This window comes from Strix uralensis, chromosome 11 (assembly GCF_047716275.1).
Source record: "Strix uralensis isolate ZFMK-TIS-50842 chromosome 11, bStrUra1, whole genome shotgun sequence".
NCBI classification, from domain to species: domain Eukaryota; kingdom Metazoa; phylum Chordata; class Aves; order Strigiformes; family Strigidae; genus Strix; species Strix uralensis.
Window position 1 is genome coordinate 10,142,565 of NC_133982.1, and position 23,569 is coordinate 10,166,133.

Below are 23,569 nucleotides of genomic sequence, written 5' to 3' on the forward strand. Positions count from 1 at the left end.
CCCAGGGCCAGCACCCGGACCCTCACCGCCCGGCAGCAGTGGTTGATGAGCCGCAGGTGGACGCTGACTTTGGTTTTAATCTTGATCAGGCACTTCACCATGGCGGCAGCGGGGCTGAGAGAGGACGCGGGGACGGCTGCTCGCCCACCAGCACGGCTGACGCAAGTGGGACTGGCCCCGGGCTCGGGGCTATTTTGGGCTCCCGCATTTCCACAGGACCCAGCTGAAGTGAGAGTGAAGAAAAGCAGCTGCCGGGGCAGGGGTGGTACCGGGAGGCCGTGCCAGCTCGGGGTAATTTATTGTGGGAGGCTATTTAATGCTCTCGCCACTTCGCAACGGCACGCGGGGAGGCGGGGAGAGGGTGCTCACATTTAACTGGGTGGCAGAGGTGACCTCGTCTGCAGCTGCCAGGCATGCTCCTGCCCCCCAGATCAGCGCAGGTGTCAGCCCTGGGCTCCCTCGATGGGCATAAATTCCATTCCTGCTCCGAGGGACCCGTCCCTTCGAGCCAGCAGCGTTTCTGCACCCTGCCCGTGCCCGTTGCCTGGGGAGGGGGATCGGTGCGGCCGTGCCGGGGCAGGGGCTGGTCCCGCAGCCTGTCGGGTGCAGGGCACGACCGCAGGGCGCAGCCACTCCCTCTCCCCACGCTCCTTCACCCACCTCTCAGCTTTCCAAACTTCTGTGCGCCCTCACAGCCAGCCCTGGGACAGGGGGGACCAGTCTCCCCACCGCAGGCTGGCCCAGCGCGCCGGCCTGGCAGGCTGGCAAGCTGTTGGCAGTGGCCACTGGCCAGCCAGGAGCAGCTTCCAGGTGGGTGACAAGTTATTTTGCAGAGCAGCTTGTTCCTGTGTGTGGCCAGACACCAGCCCGGTGGCTCTCAGCAACACTCTGCCGAGACCCTGCAGATAATTTAATCTAAATTATCATTGCTGAGAAATTCTCCTCCACTTGCTTCTGCACTGGAAACTTCCATCCCGTCACAGCCCCCTGCCCTCTGCTTTGTCTGGGCTCAACTACTGCTGCCAAACTGGCCCCGACCCACAGGAGCAACATCTGGTGCCATCCAGCCTTGCTGCAAGACCCTGGGGACACAGCAGGGACCCTCAGGGGCTACAAAAGTCTGATTTTTATCTGGGTGTGTGCATCAGCTTTTGGGGGGTGCGTATGCGCACCCGTGTGCGTGTCCCCAGGGCCGCCCCGTGCCCTACCTTCCATGATGGAGATGTGCACGGCTCTCCTCCGGGTGCGGGGCACGCTGCTCAGCCGGGGGCCATGGGTGATGGAGGGGCAGCTCCGGCTCGGCACCAGCCCTGCCCTGGGGACCAGAACGGGGACAGTGTCAGAGCCCCAGGCACGCAGCAGCTCTCCCGCTTTGGTCCCTCCACCGCCCCGGGGAGCCGGGTACCGAACGCCGGGGGTGGGGGGGGTGGGGGAGGGTGAGAGCCGGTCCCGTGGGCTGCACCGTGCTGCTGCTGCCGGGCTCTTACCGGTGAATCTCGGGGGGCTCCCTCTTGATCTTGGCGCTGGACTCCATCACCTCCTTTGCAACGCGGCCACTGCGGGAGGTTCAAGAACAGCTGCCGTCAGGACGTGGGCACCGCACCGGCCAGCCGTGAGCCACCCCCGCCACACACCACGCCCTGGCACAGCCTCGCCCCCCCCACCCCGGGGGGCCTCTCCCCGTGGCTCCAGGGGAAAGCAGAAATATTTGCTGGAAATCGGGGTGATGGAAGAGCTTGGAAAGGCTGGGCTGGCACCTCCACCGCCACATTTTGGTGCTTCTCCTGGCATGAGATACTGTGGGGTCACCTCCCCCTGGGGAGGCGGGGACACGCCATGGCCATCGTGCAGCAGGGGATGCGCTGAGGTCTCTTGTCCTGCAGAGATATGAGGCCCCGGGTCCAGACTCTCCCTCCCAGGCCAGGAAGGAGCAACACCCCCCAGGAATTTAGGAATTGCGGCGATTCGTTTCACTCCTTGTTGTTCTCAAAAACCAAACCTCAAAGCCCCACCCCATCCTCTGCCCTCCTCCACGCCCGTCCCTCCAAAAATCTGCAGTTCTGGGGCTGGGGAGGCGGGGTCTCGGCTGTGAAACAGGGAAGGGAGCGGCGATGGCCGTGCTGCACCAGGAGGGCCTGGGGTGAGAGGAGGACCCTCAGAAAATCCTCGGGCCTCCACAGCCCCAAGCTGCTCCCTGCAGCGCACCCGAAGGAGCAGCCCCAAATACACCCAGTAGCTGCTACTTACTGTCATTATTTACCTGTATCGGAACCGGCTTCCCTTGAAGAACAAGTTGCTGCTGGACACAGTCCGGACCTGGCTTGACTTCTCCAACCTGCGATGGCACCAAGAGCCGCGTGAGCATCCTGCGCCGCCGGCCCGGTGCTGAGCGCCCGGGCAGGGCACGGCCCCGGCACCGCTTCACAGCAAAGCCTTCGCGTGGTTTTCGCACCGGCATCATCCCCAACAGACCAACCCCCGGCATTGGGGCGGGAGCTGCGCGCCGCCAGCACACGGCAGCGAGAAAAGCGAAACCTGGGAGATGCCAAACGCCACCGGGGACAAAAGGAGCCACTGGCCACGGTGGGGTAGCACAGACCCGTGGCTGGAGGGGGGCTGCAGCTCCCCTGGGTCCCCCAGCGAGCACCCACGGGCTGAACTCTCCGGGGGTGCCGTGACCGTGGCAGGGGTGCAGGGACCGGCCAGCCGTGGGGAGAGCCGCCGGCAGGGACAATCCCATCTCCCGAGCCCATGGAGGAGCACAGCAGCCCCTCGGCCCAGACCACGGTCCACTCCATAATGCCGCGGTAATTTACTGACATGATTAATCCTTCAAAGATTTGTAAAGCAATATTGCAATTTCATTTCATGTTCATATAATGAGAAATGAAACCTGCTGATTGCAGCTGCTGATTGCAGTATTCCCAAAGAGAATACATCACACGCTTTCTCTCGCATCTTGCTGATTAAAATAAAACTCATTACAAAGCACGAAGCAGTCTATTTTTAAGTACAACATGAGCAGGATGGTAAAACCAAACCGTTCCACCTGGCTCCTCCCTGTCTTTTGGCACAGTCCAGCCCGTGACCTCTCCCTTTCTGGCTGACAGCTCAGTTCACCAAACCAGGGGCAGAAAAGCTGCAAACGAGGGAGCCCAGAGCTCCTGGGGAGGGACAACACCTTCCCCTCCTCCCCAGGTGAGACCCCAGCCCAGAGACGCCCCCAAAGCTGGGCAGCAGGTGGGGATGGTCCCTCGAGCCACCGTCCCCAACCGCCCTGGCTTGTGGCTGCAGCCCAGACTGCTCGTCACCTCCCTGGTCCCTTGAATATTTCCCATGAATAATTAACTTGTTCCCAAAGAGCTTAGAAGCAGATTATTTCTGAAAGTTTTTGAGCCTCCCCCAGCAAAAGGCAGGCTTTTCTAAAGCACCCAGGGCACTCGCTTGGCTTCAGTGGGGATTTTCGTGCCGGATTCAGCTCAAACAGAGCCTCCGAAGCCATTTTGAAAATCCACCTTCGAATATTAGGTCAGAAAACATCCCCTGAGTTTTGCTGGTGTCCGTCCTTGCTGCCTCCGGCACCGGCCATGCTCCGCGCTTGCAGCACCTGAGCACCCAGCTCTGAGCAAGCTGCCATTAACTGGGAAAATGCTAAAACACGTTGCAGATGGGACGTGTGCCAGTTGCTGGGCATTAAAGGCTGAATCTCCAATTAGTTTTAATCTCTTGATTAAAGGTTTGCTGTGGAGGTATGAGCCCAGTGGTGGGCAGCGGGAGGGACAAAGCTCGTTGATTTTGGTGGCTGGTGACTTTGCCAGGTCCACCGGGACAGGGGTGCCAGGCGGCTGGTGACAGCCTGTGCCCGGGCCCCGGTACCTGGCTGGAGCCATCGGGTGGGTGCTGTGCGGGGCAGTGCCGACCTGCAGGGAGATGCCGACCACCCCCCCACATGTGCCCGCAGGGCCCAGCACTCACTTGTAGAAAGCCTGGTTTTCTATCCCACACTTCCAGAGGTGCTTGCAGGCTTCTGGTGTCGGGGCAAAATACGTAAGAACAATTTTCTTTTCCTAAAGGAGAAGGACAAGGAGTTGGCAGGGAAGAAGGAAGCGGTGCCCACCCAGAGGCAGAGCAGCGCCGACATGGGCAGATCCTGCTCCAGAGCCGCTCAGGACACAGGGAGAGGTTGGAGCATCAGCCAACACGCTGCGACGGATGGGCAGCCAGGGACCTGCCACCCACTTCCTCCGCTTTACCGGCCTTTTTAAATATCCACAAACATGTTTTTCAACAAGTCAAGCTGCTGGTCTGTGTGGGAGCCGATTCAGCCTGAGGTTTTTAGGATGATTTTGTTAATTGGAGCTGACCGAGCAGGACAGTGGTGACAAGTCACCACAATAACCCCAAAGGCAGCACGTGGCGGTGGTGGGCAGAGCCTTCAGCACGGCGCTGCCCGGCGCTAACCCAGCATCTGCAGTCTCTAACGCCCACAGCAAGGTGCCAGCAGGAGCAGGGAGGTGACGCCGGTGCTGCCACCAAGCTGCAGCCCCTGTCACCGTGCCCATGTCCCTGCACCACAGGCAGCTGCCTGCCAAGCTCACGGAGAACCTGCTGAAGTAACGACCGCGGCTGCGCTCAGGAAGCCCCATGGGAAGGGAAAGCACTCACCTCTTTCTGGCTAACGTATAAATAGAAAGTCTTCCCTTCGAATTTCATTTTGGTCACCTCGTTCCTGAAAGGACACGGACAGGCAGGTGGGTGGCTGTGCAGAGCCCACCGCAGCCCGGCCAAGCACTCACTGATGATTTGGGGCCGCCTTAAGCTCTTGTTTGCCATCCCTGGGGGGTGCCACGAGGCTCAGAAACTAGCAGATGGAAAGCGGGGTGCCCTAGGGTGAAGCTGAGGGTCAGCGGGGCGTCCCGGAGGCGTTGGGACCCCGTCACACAGGCACCGGCCAGGTGGCAATGAGGGACATGCTGCCCCAACTCTGAGGTGCAGCAAAGACCAAGGAATAACGCGACCAGGTTCAGAGGGGCTGGGGAGGCTTTTGGGGGGCTTTTGGGGGGCGCAGGCGTGGGCACTGGGTGCACTTACTGCCGTCCCGTAATGGGCACATCGCCCGGGGAAGGCAGCCAGCGCTGGGATCACCCTGACCACGCGAGCATCCCATGAACACCCTGAGGTGACAGAGGGCACTCGTGGCACCTGTGATGGGCCCAAGCGAGCGGGAGCGAGCTGAGGGTGCGGCCCCAAACGAGCAGGGCACCGTGGGTGATGCCGCGGTGGGAACTCACCATTTGATGAAGTGAACTCTCTTGTTTCCCTGCAGAACAACAAAACCGAAGGGAGTGAAGGCCAAGAATGCCGCGTTCCCTGACACATCCTGGAAGACAATGGCAACATTTCATCAACATGTTGCCAAGCCAGCAAAGCTTGTAGCCCAGCAGCGACCCACAGGCCCGAAGGTGCTGGCCCTGGGGGATCCCCCGCACCGGCTCTGCCCGCGGGATGCTCCCAGCAGGTTCCCCCCCGAGCCTGGCAGCAACACCCGCAGCCGAGCGACGGGGAGCTGCTCCAGCGGCACTGCCAAGGAGAAACCACAATCCCGGTCCCAGTCCCAGCCCCAGCTGTCCCCGATGAATAAACAGTGGAGGCAGTGCCCCACCAGCCCTTTTACTAGTAATTAAACCAGAAAATGGTAAAAACCCAGTTACACTTGACTCCCTCCGAGCCCTGCACAGCCAGTGCAGCTGGGCGGCATCGAGGCAGTTTAAAACCAGTAATTAGTGTCATGTATGGAGCAAGGCAGCAGTTTAACTTAATCATAACGTCTAGACTCTGGGGAAACAATCATTAACTTCACTGGTGTGCAGCAAAAAACAGATATACGCTGAATTTTAAAAGTATTATGAAGCAGTCGTGGCCACTCAGTAATTGTTAGATTTGCTGTGACTTTTATTTGGCCAGGAGACATTCAGGTGGGTTTTGAACAATGCTGAGCTGGAACGAAGGTGTGTGCCAGGCTCCGGATTTCTGGTTGCACAGGGCAGGAAAAGCAGGCAAGGAATTTCACAGGGGCAGTTGCAGAAGAGTGATGCCTGTTTAGTGTCTGTGATGTTTGTTCAGGGGAAAGCATGAGATGCCCTGTGCCCAAGATCTCCCCAGCTTGGGGGTACAGCCCTGCTCTGCCCCCAGTTGTGTCTTTCCCTGGTTTAATCAAGAGGTGAGCCAACTTCTCTGCTGTCTGCTTCCCGCCCCTGGACGCTGGATCTCAGTTACTCTGCTGACACGGTGCAGGGACGGCAGGGAGGCAGCGTTATGATAAGAGCAAAGAGCCCTGAACCTCAACCCAGTACCCGGCACAAGGCAAGATGTAACTCCCCAAACTCATCAAGTCCGCGACGCAGCAGCTTTGTCTTGCAGAATAAGGAAGATTTCTGTGCACCTTCACAGAAACCCGCCCACAGGGAACGCACTGGCCCGGCAGCAGCTCCTGCAGCTCCGGCCCTGGGCTGCCCAAAGCGCTTTGGCTCTTTCTCAAATCTGGGAAAACCTTCGGGAAAGGGAGAAGTGGGGTCTCAGCAGAGGGACATGCCCTCCCGGTGGGTGCGGACCCCCTCACCCCCGCACACCCCCCACTCAGCTCGGCCCTGGCTGGGGCTGGTGCTGCAGCTGCGGGCAGCAAGCAGGGAGCTTGGAGATTAACGGGGAGCTTGGAGATTAATGGGGAGCTCAGAGATTAACAGGGTGTTGGGCTGGAACCCACAGGGGTCTGGGGTTGCTGCTTTGGGAGGGGAGGAGTGGGGCCGAGCTCCCCCTGGTCAGGGCAGAGGGGGGTAGCTGGGGAGCCGTGTACCCCCAGGAAAGATGCTGGGGGTGAGGATGGGGAGCTGGGGCTGTGGAGGCTCAACGGGGGCTGGGGATGCTAAATGGGGCACAGGACCCTACGGGGAAATAAGAGCAAAGCGCAGACACCCCCCCCCCCGCCCCGCATCACTCCCAGGGCAGCACGGCCCAATCCAGCCGGCACCTCCCGCCTGGCAACCACTTCGGCAATCGCAGACCACCAGTAAATGGGACCCAACCTGCCCAGGCCAAGTGCATTTACCACAATTGTGTATTTATGTGGCATAATTTGGTTAAAAGCCCCAGGGGACCACAGAGCAGGCACTGCCCTTAGAGTAAAATTCTCCTTTTGCGTTGCATCCCGCATCCATCTGCATGTGATGGGATTATAAGGGACCAGAGAGAACCACACGCAATGACATCTACAGTCAATAAAAAGCATTTCAAACAGAAAACTGGATTACTGGCCCGGGAAGAGCAGAGTGATAGACTGTCTGTGGCAGATGAATGCTTGCTGGTTTCTCAGACACATTACTGACCTTGTTACTGCCTCCAAATTACAGGCTTTAGTAGAAGAGGATCGGCCACTGTCTTTTATAGCTGTCTGCATGTGAAAATGCTTTCTGACAGCTTCCCTAAATGCCCTGGGGAAGGATTTCGGTGCTCCCCTCGGTGCACACACGCTCGCCTGGGGCTGGGTTTTGAGGCTGGAGAGGGCTGATGGCTCCAGCACATCCCACCCACCACGGCTCTGCCAGCGCCAAAACCCACTGCGGGTGGCAAACAGCCATGCTCAGGACCAGCCACTGGCACCTCTGCGGCTTGTTACCGGCTGGAGCGGGAAATACAACACAAGGAATAGTGTTACAAAAACTGTTTTACCTTGCAAGGGTGTGGGTCAACCCCGTAGGTCTCCAGAGTCTGGGCTTTCCTGAGGAAATTCAGCTCTGAAGTAGCTGGTGTCTGCCCACTACAGGAGGGAGAAAAAAGAATATTCCATGGAAGACGCGAAGGTGAAAGTCAGCCCTTGGCTACAGGGTTTCTGTTAATGACAAGAGGGTTCAGTCGTGGCCTGTTCCCCTTACAGTTGCCAGTGCAATCAACCTGCAGCGGGAGACCTGCACTGAAATGCAGCCTTCCTTCCCCTGCCAGCCTGACCTAGCGGGAGATACGCCGAACCAGAAGCATTAGGAAGGACCAAAATTCAGGAGCATCTGCAAAATTGAGGGCTGAATTTCCTAGAGGCAGCGCAGGTGTTTCTTCTGGGGGGGAGGAAAGGTGAGTTTGCCAGGCAGAAGGCAGCAGCCCCCAGCACGTGAGGGCATGGCTCGGCTGGGTTCCTGGGAGGTTAAAACCCCACTGGCCGTCCAGTTGGGGCTTTGCTGATGGTCTCTCACACCTCGTGTCCCCAGAGCGGGGTGAAGGCAGGAGGGAAGATGGCAGAAGGGGGGAACAGGGGGTCCCCATCCCGCCAGGAAGACCAGAGACCCCCCCCAGTTGTGCTGGCTGAGCCAACAGCAAGGAGCAGGAGAAACCCCTCGGCCCTCCCTGGGGCAGGAGGGACTGGGACTGATTTTGCCGCATTGCTGGTGTATTTTTTTATTTGTCTGCGCTCTCCGCGGCTTGTCCTTGGCCGCTTGATGACGTTTTCCTTTCAGCGAGCAGAGGTTTGGCGGGACATGGCAGCTCCTCTTGCAGGGTGATTTGTTGTGATGCCTCTACGCCACCAACGACCTGCTTTCCTAAAGCTCTGCTCTGCGTTTTTGCTGTTACCAACGCTGCCAGGAGCACCGCTGGCTCTCAGCAGGATCTGACACACAAGAGCCGTGAGTGCTCATCCCATGGTACGACTGAAAATCCCAAACAGGGATAAAAATCAGCCGAGCATCAGTAATCCCTCCAGCAGCTGATGCTCCCGCTCAGCAAAGCCACCCGGCCATACCTCAGCTCTGACTTGTGAATCTCCGCAATTTTCCTCTCCAGCTTCTCCGAGTGTTTGGGGAAGAACTGGAACTTGGAGCTGTAGCCTTCCGGGTGCTTCCCTGGGTCGTAATCCCCAATCTCAGCTGGGGGGAGACAGAACCCGTCAGGAACAGCAGCACAACCCAGACCGCGGTGTGTGTCCCCATCCCGGCAGTATCCCGGGGACGCTGCTCCAGCCCAGCGCACTTCCCAGCGGGAGGGATCATTAGCTGCATCCAATTAATTTCACTGTTTGCTTGGGAGTCACCTGGCAGCAGGTGCTCGCTGTCCCAAATTTATTAATTCCTCAACCTATTTGCGACGAACCTCCCGGGAGCTGCGCTGGGTCCGTCAGTGGCAGCCCTGGGGTGATCAGCCCTGAGCACCCCCGGGGGCACCCCCGGCCCCCACCCCGATCCCAGCTGGGAACAGGGTGGTGAGTGAATTCTGCTCGCAACTGCACCTTGAAAAAATATAATTAGTTGGAAATCTGTAAAGTGACATTGAGAGAAGCTCCTTCCCCTCTTTTCCTCCCAGGCAGTGGGGCGGGGGGGCTGCCTGCAGCGGCGGCGGGCAGGGATTGATCCCCGCCTGGAAAAACTGCTTCAAGCCTGGGCAAGCTGCAAGCGCAGCAACGGCAGGTCTGTCCTTCGGACAGTCCCCGTGGCCCCGACCCCGAGACCAGGGTGCAGAAACGCCCAAGACGCTGATTTCTGAGCTGAGCCCTGCTCTGTCTTCAGCGCGGGCTGACACAGCTCCGCTCCCCCTCCCCGCACCCCGCGGGAGCCGGCAGCGATCGCATCGCCGCTGGCATCTCACTGTCGCAGGGCTCTGTAGGGGGTGTCTCCTGCCGGGATTTACAGGAATCCGGCAGCCGACCACCACGGGGGATGAAAGGACCTTGCTCTGATTTAATTCCCTCCACCCTCAGGTCCTATGCGAAATGAAGACGTTACATTAATTTTTATGATTCCTGCTTAAAACACAAAAAGGGGGGGAAACACACCAGCACTGTGAAATAACTCAAAAATGCTTTGGAGCTGAAATTTGACTTTTTTGGTTGCTGGGGTGCATCTCCTCAGCTCATCCCATGGCAGAGAGGGGCCCCAGCATCGCGCTAAGCCCAGCACCCTTGGGTGGGGGACCCCACTTGCTCGCTCGGCACCGCGGTGCTGACAGCACGTCAACGTGCTTTCCCTCCATGCCAGCACCTCCCAGCTCTTCCAAACACCCTGACGGCCCTTGCTGAGCGCCTGCATGTCCCCCCACACCGAGCAGATGCTGGCCACCTCCATGCTGTTGGTGCCAGGGGTAGCGGAGGCAAGAGCAGGCAGAGCCACGCAGGCAGGAAAGCAGGCAGGAGGGCAGATCAGGGCAAGGGGGTTTCTGAGGTTTTTCCCACCTCCTGCTCCAAACTCCACCAGTGCCTCTGCAGCTTGCTGGAAGCAAATGGCAGCGCGGTGTGTCTGCTGCGGGTGAGACCCCACCATCAGTCCTCACCCCCCTCTAGCCCAGCGCTGGGTGGCACAAGCTCGGCCTCGCAGCGCAAGCCCTGCACTGGCGGGATGACATTTGTATTCCAGGTGCAGTGATCTGTTGTAAGTGAAATAATGTAATCGGTACTTAGCATGAAAAGCAAATTTATCTTGTCAAAAAGCATTACCTTGAAGGATATAGGCAGCCAACAAAGCAGCATCCGAAGTCTTGCAGAGGAGACGGCCGTGGTAGAGATCCCTTTTGATCTGCAGGAAGACTAAATACCTGAGGACAGAAGAGATAGTCCATTTATTAAGCAAAGTTTAAATTACCTAAACAGGCAATTTAGATGTGGAATATCTGCCATGAGACACTTGCACTAACATTTCTCTCCCAGCAGCCCATTTACCAGACATTACGCTTGCTATGAGCGAACAAGTGCTAATCACTGGGCAGCTCCCCGGGTCAGGGCCGGTCCTGGGGCTCAGATCTATGAGTCCCGGCCCTGCTCCAGCCCACCGGGACACGGCACCCGCTCCAGGGTTGGCACCCGACCTGAGGGCTGATGGAGGGCTCCACCGACCCAGCTCCCACCTGCACGGCCGCTCGGCAGAGACAAAGAGCTCCCCTGGGCACAGAGATACTCGGATGCACGGTCCCACCAGGGAAAACAGGGAAAGGAGGAAGCTCATGGACGAGGAGGTGCTGGTCCCTTCTGCCTGCCAGACCCTGGTGTCCCTTGCAATGCTTCACCCTGTTTTGGGCAATCATTCTCCCTGTTTTGGACCATCACAAGGTCGTGGAGGGCCAAGGTGCCCACGGATGCTCTGTGAGGGGGTCTCGTGGTCCTGAGCCCACTGGCAGCTGCTGCGTTTCCCAGCCCTGCATCCTTGCCGGCTGCTCAGCTTCCCCATAATGTGATTTTTCTCCTTCCCCAACTTTCTGTATCTTCCAGGTCTCTGCGTACACACCCGCTTCCCTCCTCCACTACATCAGCTAGAGCGAGCTACCTCTTGCGTTCGCCCATCTCTATCTCCGTGCACCAAAGCCCAGTGAAAAGATAAACTATGTTGAAAAATTACACATTTGAATAAATTTCAGCCTAAGTAACAGTTTGGGCTGAGTCATGTGGCAATGTGCTTGGGAAAACCTTTTGATGGTAAAATGTAAGTCACAGAGTGAAGGAGCAGAATGGAAATTGGAGTGCTCAGAAATGTGTTTAAATAATCAAACTTGCACTCTGCAATATCTCAGTCATGCTTCATTTCTCAAATCCGTATTTATGATGAGATAAACCACTAATTTTCACAGATAAAATGTATTAAAGAGAAATCCAGATATTAATGTGTACTCGGTCCAGGGGAAAGCGAATTTTAAGCACAGGTTTCAGCTGTAGTTGCAGGCACACCTTAAAGGGCAGCAAGCAGGGGCAGCCCACCCCCACGGGGGTTCGTCCTGGCGTCGTGGAGGACCCGCTGGGGACCCGTGGGGGACGGTCGGACCTGGAGCCAGCCCTGGGCTGGCAGCCTGACCCTCTGGGCTGCCGAGCTCCACACTCCCCTCAGCCACAGGGCACAGAAGGGGTCGGAGGGGGCTGCAGGCCTAAAGCTGGGCTCAGGCTTTACTCGCGGGAAGGAGAACACGGTTTTCTGCTCCCAGTCCCACCACTGCCCCCAGAGTACCATGGGCTCCACGGGTGGTGGCCAGGGCTTCCAGCGCTCCGGTGCCAAACCTGCTGCTGCCCGAGCACGCCAGCCTGGAGCGAGACCCCCGGCTCGGCTGGCCCTGTCCCAGCACCTAGCACAGACCACCAAAAATGCATAATCAAATGGGTTTAGCCCTGCCAATCCCCCCAGTCCCCTGCTCCCTGTAGGCAAGGAAAGTCTGTAGCTCTGGGCTGGTTTTACAAACACAAACATTCAGGTGCCGAGGAGGTTTTCCAAAGCCTCGCTTATGCCTTGGAAATATCCCCGGGAAAGCTGGGCTGTGGGATGAAGCTGCCTTGGGAAAGGACATTAAAGATGGGAAATATTCTGAGCTTGACCCAGCTCCATCCCCGATGCTCTCTGGGTCCAGCTCCCACCCTCGCAAGGGTAAATACCTGACCCGCATTTCAATTCTCCTTACTGCGCTTGACAACTGCAGATGTTTGCTAAGCTGTGATTAAAAGAAAGAAATACAATTAACATACTGTATGTGCAGCTTAATGCCCACATAAATAGCCGTTGCTCAGAGACTGTCTTTCGCCATTTCACATTTAAATGAAGGTCTGATGGCTGCGCGGGGTGGCAGTTTCTGGGAGTAAATGTAAAAACTGCAAAGTAAATAAATGCCCCAAGCAAAACAAGGAGAGGTATCCGTGTGAAACTACTCCCGGGCACTTCTTTGGGTCCCTTAAAATGCGCCTGTAGGAAAAAACAGATCAATCCCACCCCAGAAAGCTGATTACAGCGCATGCCCTGGCCGCAGCAGAAAGCCTGGCATTCTGAGCATGAAGACACTTGTAAACAGGCCCATCAAACGCACCCAGGGCTGTTTACAAATGCTTTGCTCCTCATCTGCATCCCTGTCTGAGCTCAGGCCCGAAGAACAGAGACTTTCTCAGGCTTCCAAACAACATCTGAAGGGTTTTTTTAGTTTTGGGTCCTTCTGTGAAACATGAGCAAAGATTCCATTAATTTTGTACATTATCATGAGGAAACCAAACTCCGAAAGAGTTTTTGAAACACCTCATCATCCTCTACTTGTTCTAACTGATCTGTCCAACAAAAAAACAGAGTTTACTAATGCAAAACTGATGTAAAAAGCTGAGCCCAGGTGTATTCCAAACACGCTGCATGACAGGCTGCAGAAGCCCAGACATCCTTTCTCATTTGCTGCCTGCAGAAATAGACTGAAAATCCCAAGAATTAAATCCTTGAATATATTTAGCTCTATCAGTAAGCCTGCTTAATTCTCCACAAACTGAGCAAGGACCCCAGTTATCCATCGGGAATACGGAACGGCAACAGAGCACCGTCCCCCAGGCAGCTGGAGGAACGGCGGCCGGGGCTGGGATGTGCAGAGGGATCGGGGGCGGCACGGAGGGACTGGGGGCTGCACGAAGGGATCGGGGGCTGCTCGGCTTCAGGCAGCTGAGGCTGAGCCTCTCCGAGTGAGTGACAAGGGCTATTTGCCACCATTTGAGGGTATTTGGGGCCAAGATGTTGGGGGTTGGGCAATTTGCAGCAGTGCAACATGACATTTACAGCCTCCTCTGAAGGTATCAGGAGATGCTGTGCTACTTTTGTCCCTGATTTTACAGGTTAGCGGGGGCCTTCCTTCTGCAGGACGAGTGACCTCCTGCCTTAGACTAAGGTACGTCACAGATAAAAGCTGAGGTAGGAAGAGGGGAGCACTGCAGATGCAGACACAAATAATAATGTTTTTTCCCCATGTCCAAACCCTTTGTTCACTGATGCAGCTCACTGGCTTTGTCTGGAGCCTTCACCCGTGTTTTGGCAAATGGGACCCTACAAGTTCTGGGCCCTTCCACACCCCAAACCTCGAGCCAGGCCATAGTCAGAAAAAGCATTTCTGCAGCCATTTCTTCACGTCACTTCTCCAGATCCTGGCCTTCCCTGGCCTGGACTTCACATTTGGACACATGCAAATGACTAAAAGCAGAAGAAAAGTGAAACATTTCCCTCCTAGAGCTTGTGAGAATCAGCCGCTCCTGCCACAGTGGCCTGGCTCCAGGGGGTCAGCAGCCAGCACTTTTTGCCCCAAAACACTTTTGAATCCTTTGAATCAATTCGATACTTTTCTTAGCAGTCTGCAGATGCCCACGTGCCAGGACTGAGCCAACTGACTTTCTACGGTACAAACAGGCTCCTGCTTTGAAGCTAAATATTCTGAAAATCAGGCTGGCAAAATGCAGCCCGGCAGAGCGGAGCAGCGGACGCTACTGACGCCGACCCAGTGCCCGGCCAGGGCCCTTCTGCCCTCCCGCTCCGAGTTCTCCCCAGGCAGAGCTCTTGGATGCTCCAGAGCAGTAAAAGGCAGGGAGAGGTCTGCGGAGCAGCTCAGCCCCACATGCCAAAACCCACCACCTTCACCTGGCGGGAGCTGGGCTGGGGTGCTTTAGCATCGAAGGAAGGTCACCAGCCCCTTACTCATAATTAGGTTCTCTCTGGTTTTTACTGTAAATTTTTGGATGCCTTTAAGAAGCAACTTTTCCCCACAATACAACAGAGAATAAAGGGGAACTGAAGCTGTCTGGGGGTAGGCACAGACCTGGCACTGTGCGAGCCCAGTGGCAGCCGGGCTGCCTCCATCCCTGGAGCTGGAGGAGCAGAGTGGTCCAGCTGTTCCTCGTCTCCGCGTGGCATCGGAGGAGGACCCTGGTGAGTGGGAGCTGCTGCCCAAAAGGTGACAGTCCCCCGATCAGCCAAAGCACCCTGATGGCAAATCCCAAGCCCTGTCCTGGGCACAGGTCTGGCAAGGGACCTTGCAGCCCCGCCGGTGACACCACTGACACGTGCCGAGGACAAGAGCAGGACAGACCCAGGGGACACCGCTGAGTTACTGAGGTTCATCTGTGCCACCTCTCTTCTAGTCACATCCTTGAGGCTGAGCCTGCTCCCGGTCCCAGGGCACGCTGACAAGCCGCCTTTCACACTCCCGCCTTGTCTGATGACGCAGAATTCCCCGCAGCACCTTTAAAAATCTCTAGCAAATTTTATTCAGCACTTAAGGAAGCCCGCACGCCTGAGACCGGCCACATTTGGGAACCCAAAAGCAAAGCTGGTGCTGCCCAGCCAGCCCCCGGGTGAGGCTGACGCCCTTCTCACTCCCCTGCACCGCCGCAGAGCGGGGAGATGCCAGAGTCCGCGCAGGGCAGTGACTGCCCTGGCCCCGGGCTGCAGGGGGACAGGGGGGTGCCCACGCCACGGCAGCGCTCTGCACCCTTGGCACGTTCCCGCCAGCATGCCTCCACCCAGCCTACACCGTTTTTATTACCTTCTCCCTAACAAACCTCAGGCTCATAGAGACAACTCAGAATTATTTGCAGCAATAATGGCAAAAGGTTCCAGGGGGAAAACACAGAAACCTTTAGTGAAGGTGCCAGCCCAGCTGCCTCAGGCAGACCCGACTCTCCACACCATAGCAGGTGGGGGGGCCCGGGCTGTCGTGCCCCGGAGATCCACAGTCACGACTTGTTTTCCAAAGCTGCTGTGATTTTCCCACAAGTGCTCTTCACATCCTTCCTTCTGGCAGGAAGAGCGGCGTGAAGAGCCCCTAAACATAGAAACTCGAGAGAAGTGCTGTCAAGTTTCTGCATCGCAGTTTATCATGCATTTCTCCCAGAGCATTCACGCCCCTTACGTAAAAGGGATGTGGCTAATTACTTCCAGGGGACATCAAGGGAACTGGAGACACTCAAACCCTTCCTGAATGAGCAAGTGCACACAACGACACCCTGAGCTAAGGGCGTGCTCAGGCAGCTGATTCAGAAGTGGTGAGAGCATTAGCAGAAGAAGAAACCAGACTCTCGCAGAACTGCTGCTCCTGCTTGAACCCACCTTCCCGCACTGACGGGACTGGGGGTTCCAGCTGGAAGATTTTGTGGAGCTGCAGGGAAGGGCAGGCTCCTGGTGTGGCCCGGGAGCCGTCCTGCATTGGCAGGACAGTACCGAAGCCGCGATGGAGGTTACCCTGGGCAGTGCTGCACCCTGAGTGCTTTGCCCTGGAAATGTGGTTTTTGTAACCAACTGCAGCCCCAGACCGAGTTGGTGGGTTTAAACCCACAGCCAGTGCTCTGCACCAGGCGCGGCAGCTCCCCATGGAACTAAGCACAGGTGGGCATTTCCATACTTTTCCCCCACAGCTGGAACAATCCAGAAACGTTCAGATTTGTCTGGAAATCTAAATGGCTGTTGCTCTCCCTTGACCATAAAACAAAGCTCGGCGGGGTGTGTTCCTGCCTCAGCCAGGCCTCTGCTGCCCCGTGCCGGCCGGTCCCGCCGTGCTGGGTGCCCCGTCCTTACCTGGTGATCTCCTCCTTCAGAGCAGCAGGGTCCGTGGGGTAAAACTTCACGCGGAAGCACATGGTGAAGGGAGGCTGGGCTGCGGCGAGAACAGCAACAGCGCGGTCACCAAATGGCGGGGTTCGTCCCTTTCTTCCCCCCAAATAACCCTGCTTGAGGAGATGGTCGGATATTGCTGGGGGTCCTACCTGCCCTCCCCGCTACCCCTGTTACCCCCAAAGCCTTTTGACCCAGTAGAACAGCTTTGTGGATAATCAAAAAGGCCCTTTTTCTGGGATCCCAGAGGGGAAGGACTGGAGAAAATGGAAATACATCTAAACCGAAAGGAGCACACACTGTCCAGGAGATCCGCTTGCAGCAATACTCACCCCTCATCTGCTTCACAACCGACTTGGTAAATTCCAGCCAATGCTGAAAGGAAAAAGAAGGAAATTAAAGCAACTCAGTAACAAATATTTTCAGTTAATAGCATTGACTCTTCAGGGCAAAATTGAAGAAACAAAAAACTCCTCTGCTTGAAATAAAAGCCTATGGTGTGGCAGATCTGTGAGCAACACGGCAGAGGAGCTGGGATGCAGCCCCGGCCCGGCCGGCAGCTGAGGGAGGGCCCAAGCAGGACCTGAGCCCCCCCGTCCTCCACTTGATGTCCCTTTCTCTGCATGGCCCCAAGGGAAGCTGGGTGCTCTGTGTCCCCTCTTGGCAGTGCCACGGGGTCGAGGTGGTGGCACAGCCAGGCTCCGCTGAGGCCGGGCGAGTGGTTGCCTTGCTCAAGGACCCTGTGCCAGCCCCAGGAGAGGTGCTGGGCAGATGGGCAGAAGCAGCGGTGTGTCATGAAGCATCTCCCTTCGCTCAACAGGACACAATGTTCCCAACGCCAAGTGCAGTTTTCTATCAGTGACAACAACCTGGCCACGTTACACGCCAAAGGCACCCTCCTTCAGACTGCGCAGCCTCCCGCTCTCGGGGCTCTGCTCAGCAGCTGGCTCAGTGAGCCTCCTGGCAAGGAGGTGAATGATTTTGTGCCGAGGCATCTGGTCCTCGGTTGTTAAAATCGTCTTTCCCTGGTGCCATGTGGCTGCACGGGTGCGCTGGATGGTGCTGGAGAAGTGCGTGGGCTGGTCACCTGAGATCTGATCTTTCAAACCTAAATCAAGGTCCTGTATGGCAAAAGTACAAACGCCAAGAGTACAGGCTGGTGGCTCTGGGGCACGGGGGGCTCTCCCGGGGCTCTGCCCCGTGTCCCGCTGACCCTCTCGGGCTGTGTCCCGTGTTTGTGGCTGTGCTGGGGCGGGCAATGGCTCTGCAGTGCTGGCTGCAATGACTGGGTGAAATTGCCCAAGCTAAGCCCAGCCAGAACCGGGACCTTGAATTACAGCGTGACACTGGGAAGGTTCAGCTCGAGCCTGTATTTCTGAAATTACACCTCTGTGCCATTGAAAACAAACCGTCAAGCTCTGCCTGCAGCAAAGCCTTGGCAATAGCAGCAGTGACTTGCAAGCATTTGGGCAGGCACATTCAGGAAACAAAGTATTGTCAGTCAAGAAGCAGCTCCGGTTGCCTGTGTGTTGGGAAGAGGGAGCCCCAAAACACCGAAGCAAAATGTCGATAATTAAAGCAAATGCTAGTTAGCACACAGGATTACATACCTACAAACATACATGACTAGGATTGCTGGAGAAAACTCTAAATATTAATGGCCACCACTGAGACAAGACCAGTGAGCAGTGGCCACGCAGCAGCACAAACGGGGCCGGGTTTCACTTGGGCATTTCTGGGGTGTGTTGGGCACCTGATGCAGATGTGCCAGTGGTGGGGCCAAGGGGGGGCCAGGGAGTGCCCAGGGGTCTGATCCCTCAAACTGAAGACTGCGTCAACACAGCCCCTTGCTGGGGAGGCTTTGGGAAGCCAGGGGACGTGGGGCAGCCCTGTGGGATGCGACAGCCGCTGGCAGCGAGCGGTCCTCGTGCTCCGATGGCAGCACTGGGACAGGGACATCCCGGAGGGTTCTTGTGGGAAACACCCGCCCAGTCCCAAGAACCCACCGCAGGAGCAAGGGAACCCCCAGCTCACAATAAGGAACATTGACTGGTGCATCAGAAATAATGAAGCGCTGGCTTAGTTCATCGCAGGCTTAAATGCAGCACTTTCACCTGAGGAAATGCTAAACCCTGGCAGCTCTTGGGCAGCCACAGTGTCCACAAGCAGCAGGGCTGGGGCTGGCTCGCATGTGGATGGGTCTCCCCCGCCCCGAGTAGTCTCGGCCTGGGATGCTGCTCGAAGCTGAGAGATGGCTCTTGCCTCAGCCCTCGTGCCCTGAACTGAATCAGATTATTCTCAGGAGAAGCAAAGCACAGGTAAAAGGAGCGTCCTCGGCATTGCCGAGTGTGCCAGCTCTGCCCCACGCCCCTCTCCCCTCTCCCGGGGAGCCGCAGCCACTTCAGCCTTTGCATCCAGAGCGCAAGAGAAGCAGGACCCGGCCCTGGGCACTGACCCACCACACGCAACACTGGAGAAACATCCTCTCCTTGCGCCAGCTGGGTCAAGACACAGACCCTGCGTTCCCCATCTGCCCACGCAATTGCTGCAAGAGAAGATGGTCCGAAACCACCCCCGCCCCCGATACACCTCCTCCACGCGATGACTGTGCCGAGGGGTTCTCCAAAGCGCCGTGCGGGGCTCTGGGTGAGGGCAGGCTCCGGCAGCACCCTCTCTCCACCAGCTGTGCTCACAGAGAGGATGCATAAGAATGCATTATACACAGGGTTTTGTTTCTACATGCGTTTAAAGAGGCGATTCACCAAAAAGCAGGGAAACAAAGAGCCGACACAAGTGGGGTGGCAGTTAATGATCCCTTGGCATCATGCAAGAGAAATGCCGGTTTGACACACGTTTGTGCAGAGCTTCTGTTCTGCACGTTTTAAAAGGAGCGTGGACAGTTAACCCCAAAGAAGGGGCAAGACTCACTCACACAACTTCTGCGTGGAAATCCAGCTTGTTGGGAGGGTGGCACAGGTCCTGCCGTGGGGACTCTGGGCTCCACGTACTCCGATGTTGTTTCATTGCCCAAGGCAACACACTCAAGTGTTTGGATTCTTGGCACAAAGCTGTTGCATGGCCTAATCTCGGTGTTAAAAAGCAACTCTGTGCTAGAAATAGTCCTGCAAACCCAGTGTCAGATCTCCCTCTGCATCTTTGCCATAGCATCACATCCTCTCTCTTTGCAAACACAAGATCTTCCACCATGCGCGTGGGGACCTGAGAGCCGTGTGAGTTCCTCTGGCTCACACATCCCAACCGATGCCGAGGACACGTCAGTGGGGCCGGGACACAGTGGCTGCTGCTGCCAGAGCCAGGGTGTACCCTGGCCCCCACTCCCCGGGGCTGCAGCATGAGATGCAGCCCTGCCTCTGGCAGAGGAGGTGGGAAGGGGCAGGAAGGTCTCCCCAGGGTGCTCAGGGGGCCATGAGCAAACCAATGACCCCGTTGAGGCACCATAACACCTCTTGCCCAGCAGCAGGGGTGGTGAGCACTGAGGGGAAGAGCCCCTCGTCACTGCCTAAACTGGATTTTATTGAGCCATTTGCCTCCTGCTCTGGTTCTCAGCCACAGCAGCAAGGACAAGTCTGATACCACCAAGGTGCAAGAAACCCCGTTGCCCAGCCCGGGCAGAAAGGGCTCTCACCCTTTGCTTGTCGGGGTCCACAAATCGAATGCCGAAGTAGTCCTTCTCCAGCAGGTTCAGGTGGTGGCAGAGAAGGTCGAACAGGTACTGGCCCTTGGCATCTCTCTGCAAGACAAAGAAACCCATTGACAAAGTGGCAGGAGGAGGGTGGAGGAGCTGGGGCATGCGGGGTGGGTGAAGGCTCCCAAACTTGTAGTGACACCGAGGATGGTGCAAATGCCATCAACCTCCCTGGTGCTTCTCCAGTGGTATTTTCAGCTCAGAAACCATCTCCCACCCCACCTGAGGGCAGCCCAAGAGCAGCTGGGAGCAGGATCCCATAGCACACTGGTCCCTGTCCCCATCCCCATCCGACTCGTCCCCAGGTGGGATGCCAAGGCTGCCCAGGGCTCGCAGGAGACCACAGCATCCGCTAAAAAACACATTTGCTTGGACAACAAATCTGCGTCCAGGCGGCTCTGAGCAGTGCTGCGGAGGTGAAGCTGCCTGGATGGAGCACGCAGCGAGAGTGTGGTGAGAGCAGAACAGCAACTGCCCCAAACACGGCCTGAACACCACGGAACACCCAGCGTATTCTAAAAGCATAAAGAAAACCATGACCCAAGTCAGAGTCTGTCTGGGAACCACCCTGCAGCTTGAGTCACAGCGAAGCGTTAGGCGGGGGGACTGTGAATTCTGGGGTCTCTTTGCCTGGCCCGTGTTTCCAGGCAGAGCAGCACGGTCGCAGCTTTGCTGGCGCTGTGATCACTGTTGGACTCCCTCACCATAGATGCAGCACAGGGCACTCTCAGCTCATCACTTCTGCTCTTTTCTGGCTCTCCTAAACAGTCTTTCCCCAGTCTGGCACTATGGCGTGAGTCCAGGGCTGACCTCCCTATTTTTAGCACATTTTTATGTGCCCTTTTCTGCTACTAAGCTTTTAGCAAAAAACCTTCCCCCTTCCCTGTCCCTGGGATGCGGCATCACTGTGGGCCATGGCAGAGGGACCTCACAGATTTATACTTTCCCCAGGACCAGCCTGTGCTGCCAGACCCTCACTCTGGAGAGAGCGGGAGCGTCTGGGCAGTGAGAATTATAGCTTCACAAAGTCCTGCGTGCCAGTACAACTCACAGCTAGTGCTAGACTGAACGTTAATGGGGAACTTCAAAGTATTACAGATATAAAATTTGATACATGTCAAAATTATTAAAAATTTAATTTCCAGAGCTGCAAAGACTGGAGCATGCATTTAATTTGGGGTGCTGTGAGCTGTTCCACAGCAGTGCTGGGCCCAGGGCACTGCGGTCTTCCCTGCATTTGGTGTGGCAGTGCAGCACCCACGAGAGCTGGGGGTGCCAGGACGCCCGACACCCACTCACAGTCCTCTGGGACTCCACTCACAGCTTGTCCAGCCATGGGGGTCACTGCTGGAGATGGGCTGTGCATCCCCTCTGTCAAAAATATCATCACCCCTCTATGCAGAAATGGTTTTCCTACCTGCTAAAGGTTTGACATCAATAAGCCAAGAAGAATAAGGAGTTATAACGAGGGTCTTCTGGTTCAACACTTCCTTTGCTCTCCAGAATCACACCCCCAGGGGCCATAGAGCCTCCACACGAGAGCTGATTTAACAGCTGATTTATTACCCAGACTGAGCATACAGCTCTGCAACGCTGCATATTGAGCCCCTTATACAACAGCAATTTAACTACTCCAAAATTTCCATCCAATTTATAATCGACCACTGTAACACTTTGCTCATGGACAAGAACCCAGATACACCTGGATAATTCATGAAGCCACAGGATCTGTCCCAGGGCAGCGGCTCTGTGCTGAGCAGAGCCCTTCCTCCGCGGCAGTCTCACCCTCCGAGGCTCAGCACTTGCTGAGAGTGGGGTCTTCTCAGTCTGTGTCAGGTTTGGGATCAAAACCAGTATTTTATGTATTTTTGAAAAGCTTAAACCAGGTTCTGCTGCCCTGGGAAACCCCCTTGCCTGGGGCCAGGGAGGGAGAAGAAGTAAAATTGTTTGACCCCTGCTGTCTCTGCTGCTTTATGGCAGAGCAAACGGCACCCGGGTGCCCAGGCTGATGGGGATTGCTGGCAGGATCCAGCCCCTCAGCCTGGCAGCCCTTGGCCGAGCCCTGGGGTTTGCAGGAGGACCCGGAACGGCTGCGCTGCAGACGATGGGGGCCCTGCTTCACCTTCCAGATGATCAGGGACCTGCTTTACCTTGCACATCATCGAAGACCTGCTTTACAGCGCTGCATCTCTGCAGATCAAAAGCCGCTCCTGACAGCCGACGCTGCCTCCTTCAGATAACACAGGTTTCTGTTACCCAACAAATACGTTTAACATGAGCATTATCTGATCAAATAATCACCCGGCAGACACAGGCTGTGCAATCGGGGAACCCCACGGGTCTGGCATTAACCCGTTCCTGCGGCTTGGCACGGTATGATAAATGTCTCTGCATTTTCCGTAAATAGCGCTTCGTTTAAAGTGTTATGAAGTTCAGGCTGCAATTATGCAGCTGCTAAAGTGATGTGCCCTCGGTCCTGGAGCCTGGCAGGCACCGGGGCAGTGACAAGGCAATTTGACGCGGTGACCCCTGGGCAGTGCTGCCGCTGCCACACGGTCACCTCGGTCCCAGCTGCAAATGGCTGTCACAGGTGGCCGCGCGGGGACAGGCCGTGCAGGGATGTTGTCCCTCAAACAGGGTTCGTCACCCAGCGTGCAACAGCCAACCTCCCACACACAGCTGAGATACCAGTTTGTTCCACAGTTGCGCAAAGAGGGGTGCTGGGGGGTAATTCCACAAAGCCATGCAAAGGAGCTACAGGCTATTTATCCTATTACATGATTAGTAAAAACCTAAGTTCACATTCCTTGGTCCATAATTACCATTCCATTTGCTCTTGGTTAGTTATATTTAAGTTAGCCTCGCTTGCTGGGTAAATTAGCACACATGCTCCTTGCAGGTGGTGGGGGCTTTCTGGTCTTGAATTGAGTTGGTGGTCACAATCTTCCCCCATCGCCTTTATTTACTTCTCCCCCAGTTTCCACAGATTTTTGCTGACTTCATGCTTCTTGGGCAATCATCCAACTTCTGGTGCTTTCTGGGGCGGGATGCTCCCCTCCTACCTGTCCTTTATCACCTCTCCAACGGGGAAGGCATTAGCAAGGCCTGGATGTATCAGGCTTACGCAGTGGAGCTGGTGATTAGTGGCCAAACACCGGTACAGGCCACAAGGCTAAAGGGGGAGAGCCTGTCCTGCTGCCCGGCTGCTGCAGCGCTGGCTCTTGGCCAGCAGCAACGGCCTGATGGAGCATCCTGGGCAGCCGCAGACAGAAGTCAGCAGGAGAATTGGCCGTGCAGCACGGAGGAAAGGGCTGGGGGGGGACGTGGGGTGGGCAGCACTTGCTCCAGCTCCAGACCAGACAGAAGGAAGTGGAAGGACAGACAGCCCCGCGCCAGGCAGAGGGGAGACCCCAGTGCTGCCCAGTGAAGCTTGGCTGAGGGGCCAGGGATGCTCACAGGGCCCTGCTGCTCTCCAAAGATGACGGCCTCGAAGCGATCGCTGATGTGAAGCCTCCTT

At 56.6% G+C, this 23,569-nt stretch overlaps 1 protein-coding gene across 4 annotated transcripts in view; it reads right to left on the reverse strand.

The window, feature by feature from the left end:
* The window catches only part of FRMD5 (FERM domain containing 5), a 104,718-nt gene that overhangs the window by 4,845 nt on the left and 76,304 nt on the right, over positions 1 to 23,569 (reverse strand). For 3 of the 4 annotated variants that reach the window (XR_012630429.1, XM_074880556.1, XM_074880555.1), the window contains exons 2-13: positions 19,993 to 20,097; positions 16,679 to 16,721; positions 16,311 to 16,389; positions 10,469 to 10,566; positions 8,786 to 8,909; positions 7,726 to 7,813; positions 5,292 to 5,380; positions 4,666 to 4,729; positions 3,976 to 4,067; positions 2,261 to 2,335; positions 1,488 to 1,556; positions 1,209 to 1,315 (exon numbers count right to left, since the gene is read on the reverse strand). Coding sequence is in view for 3 of the 4 variants with exons in the window: in XM_074880556.1 (XP_074736657.1) it covers positions 1,209 to 1,315; positions 1,488 to 1,556; positions 2,261 to 2,335; positions 3,976 to 4,067; positions 4,666 to 4,729; positions 5,292 to 5,380; positions 7,726 to 7,813; positions 8,786 to 8,909; positions 10,469 to 10,566; positions 16,311 to 16,389; positions 16,679 to 16,721; positions 19,993 to 20,097 (1,033 nt within the window). In the remaining variant the exon portion in view is untranslated. Of the gene's footprint in view, positions 1 to 1,208; positions 1,316 to 1,487; positions 1,557 to 2,260; positions 2,336 to 3,975; positions 4,068 to 4,665; positions 4,730 to 5,291; positions 5,381 to 7,725; positions 7,814 to 8,785; positions 8,910 to 10,468; positions 10,567 to 16,310; positions 16,390 to 16,678; positions 16,722 to 19,992; positions 20,098 to 23,569 lie in introns of those variants that run through there. The other variant, XM_074880557.1, reaches the window with a different exon arrangement.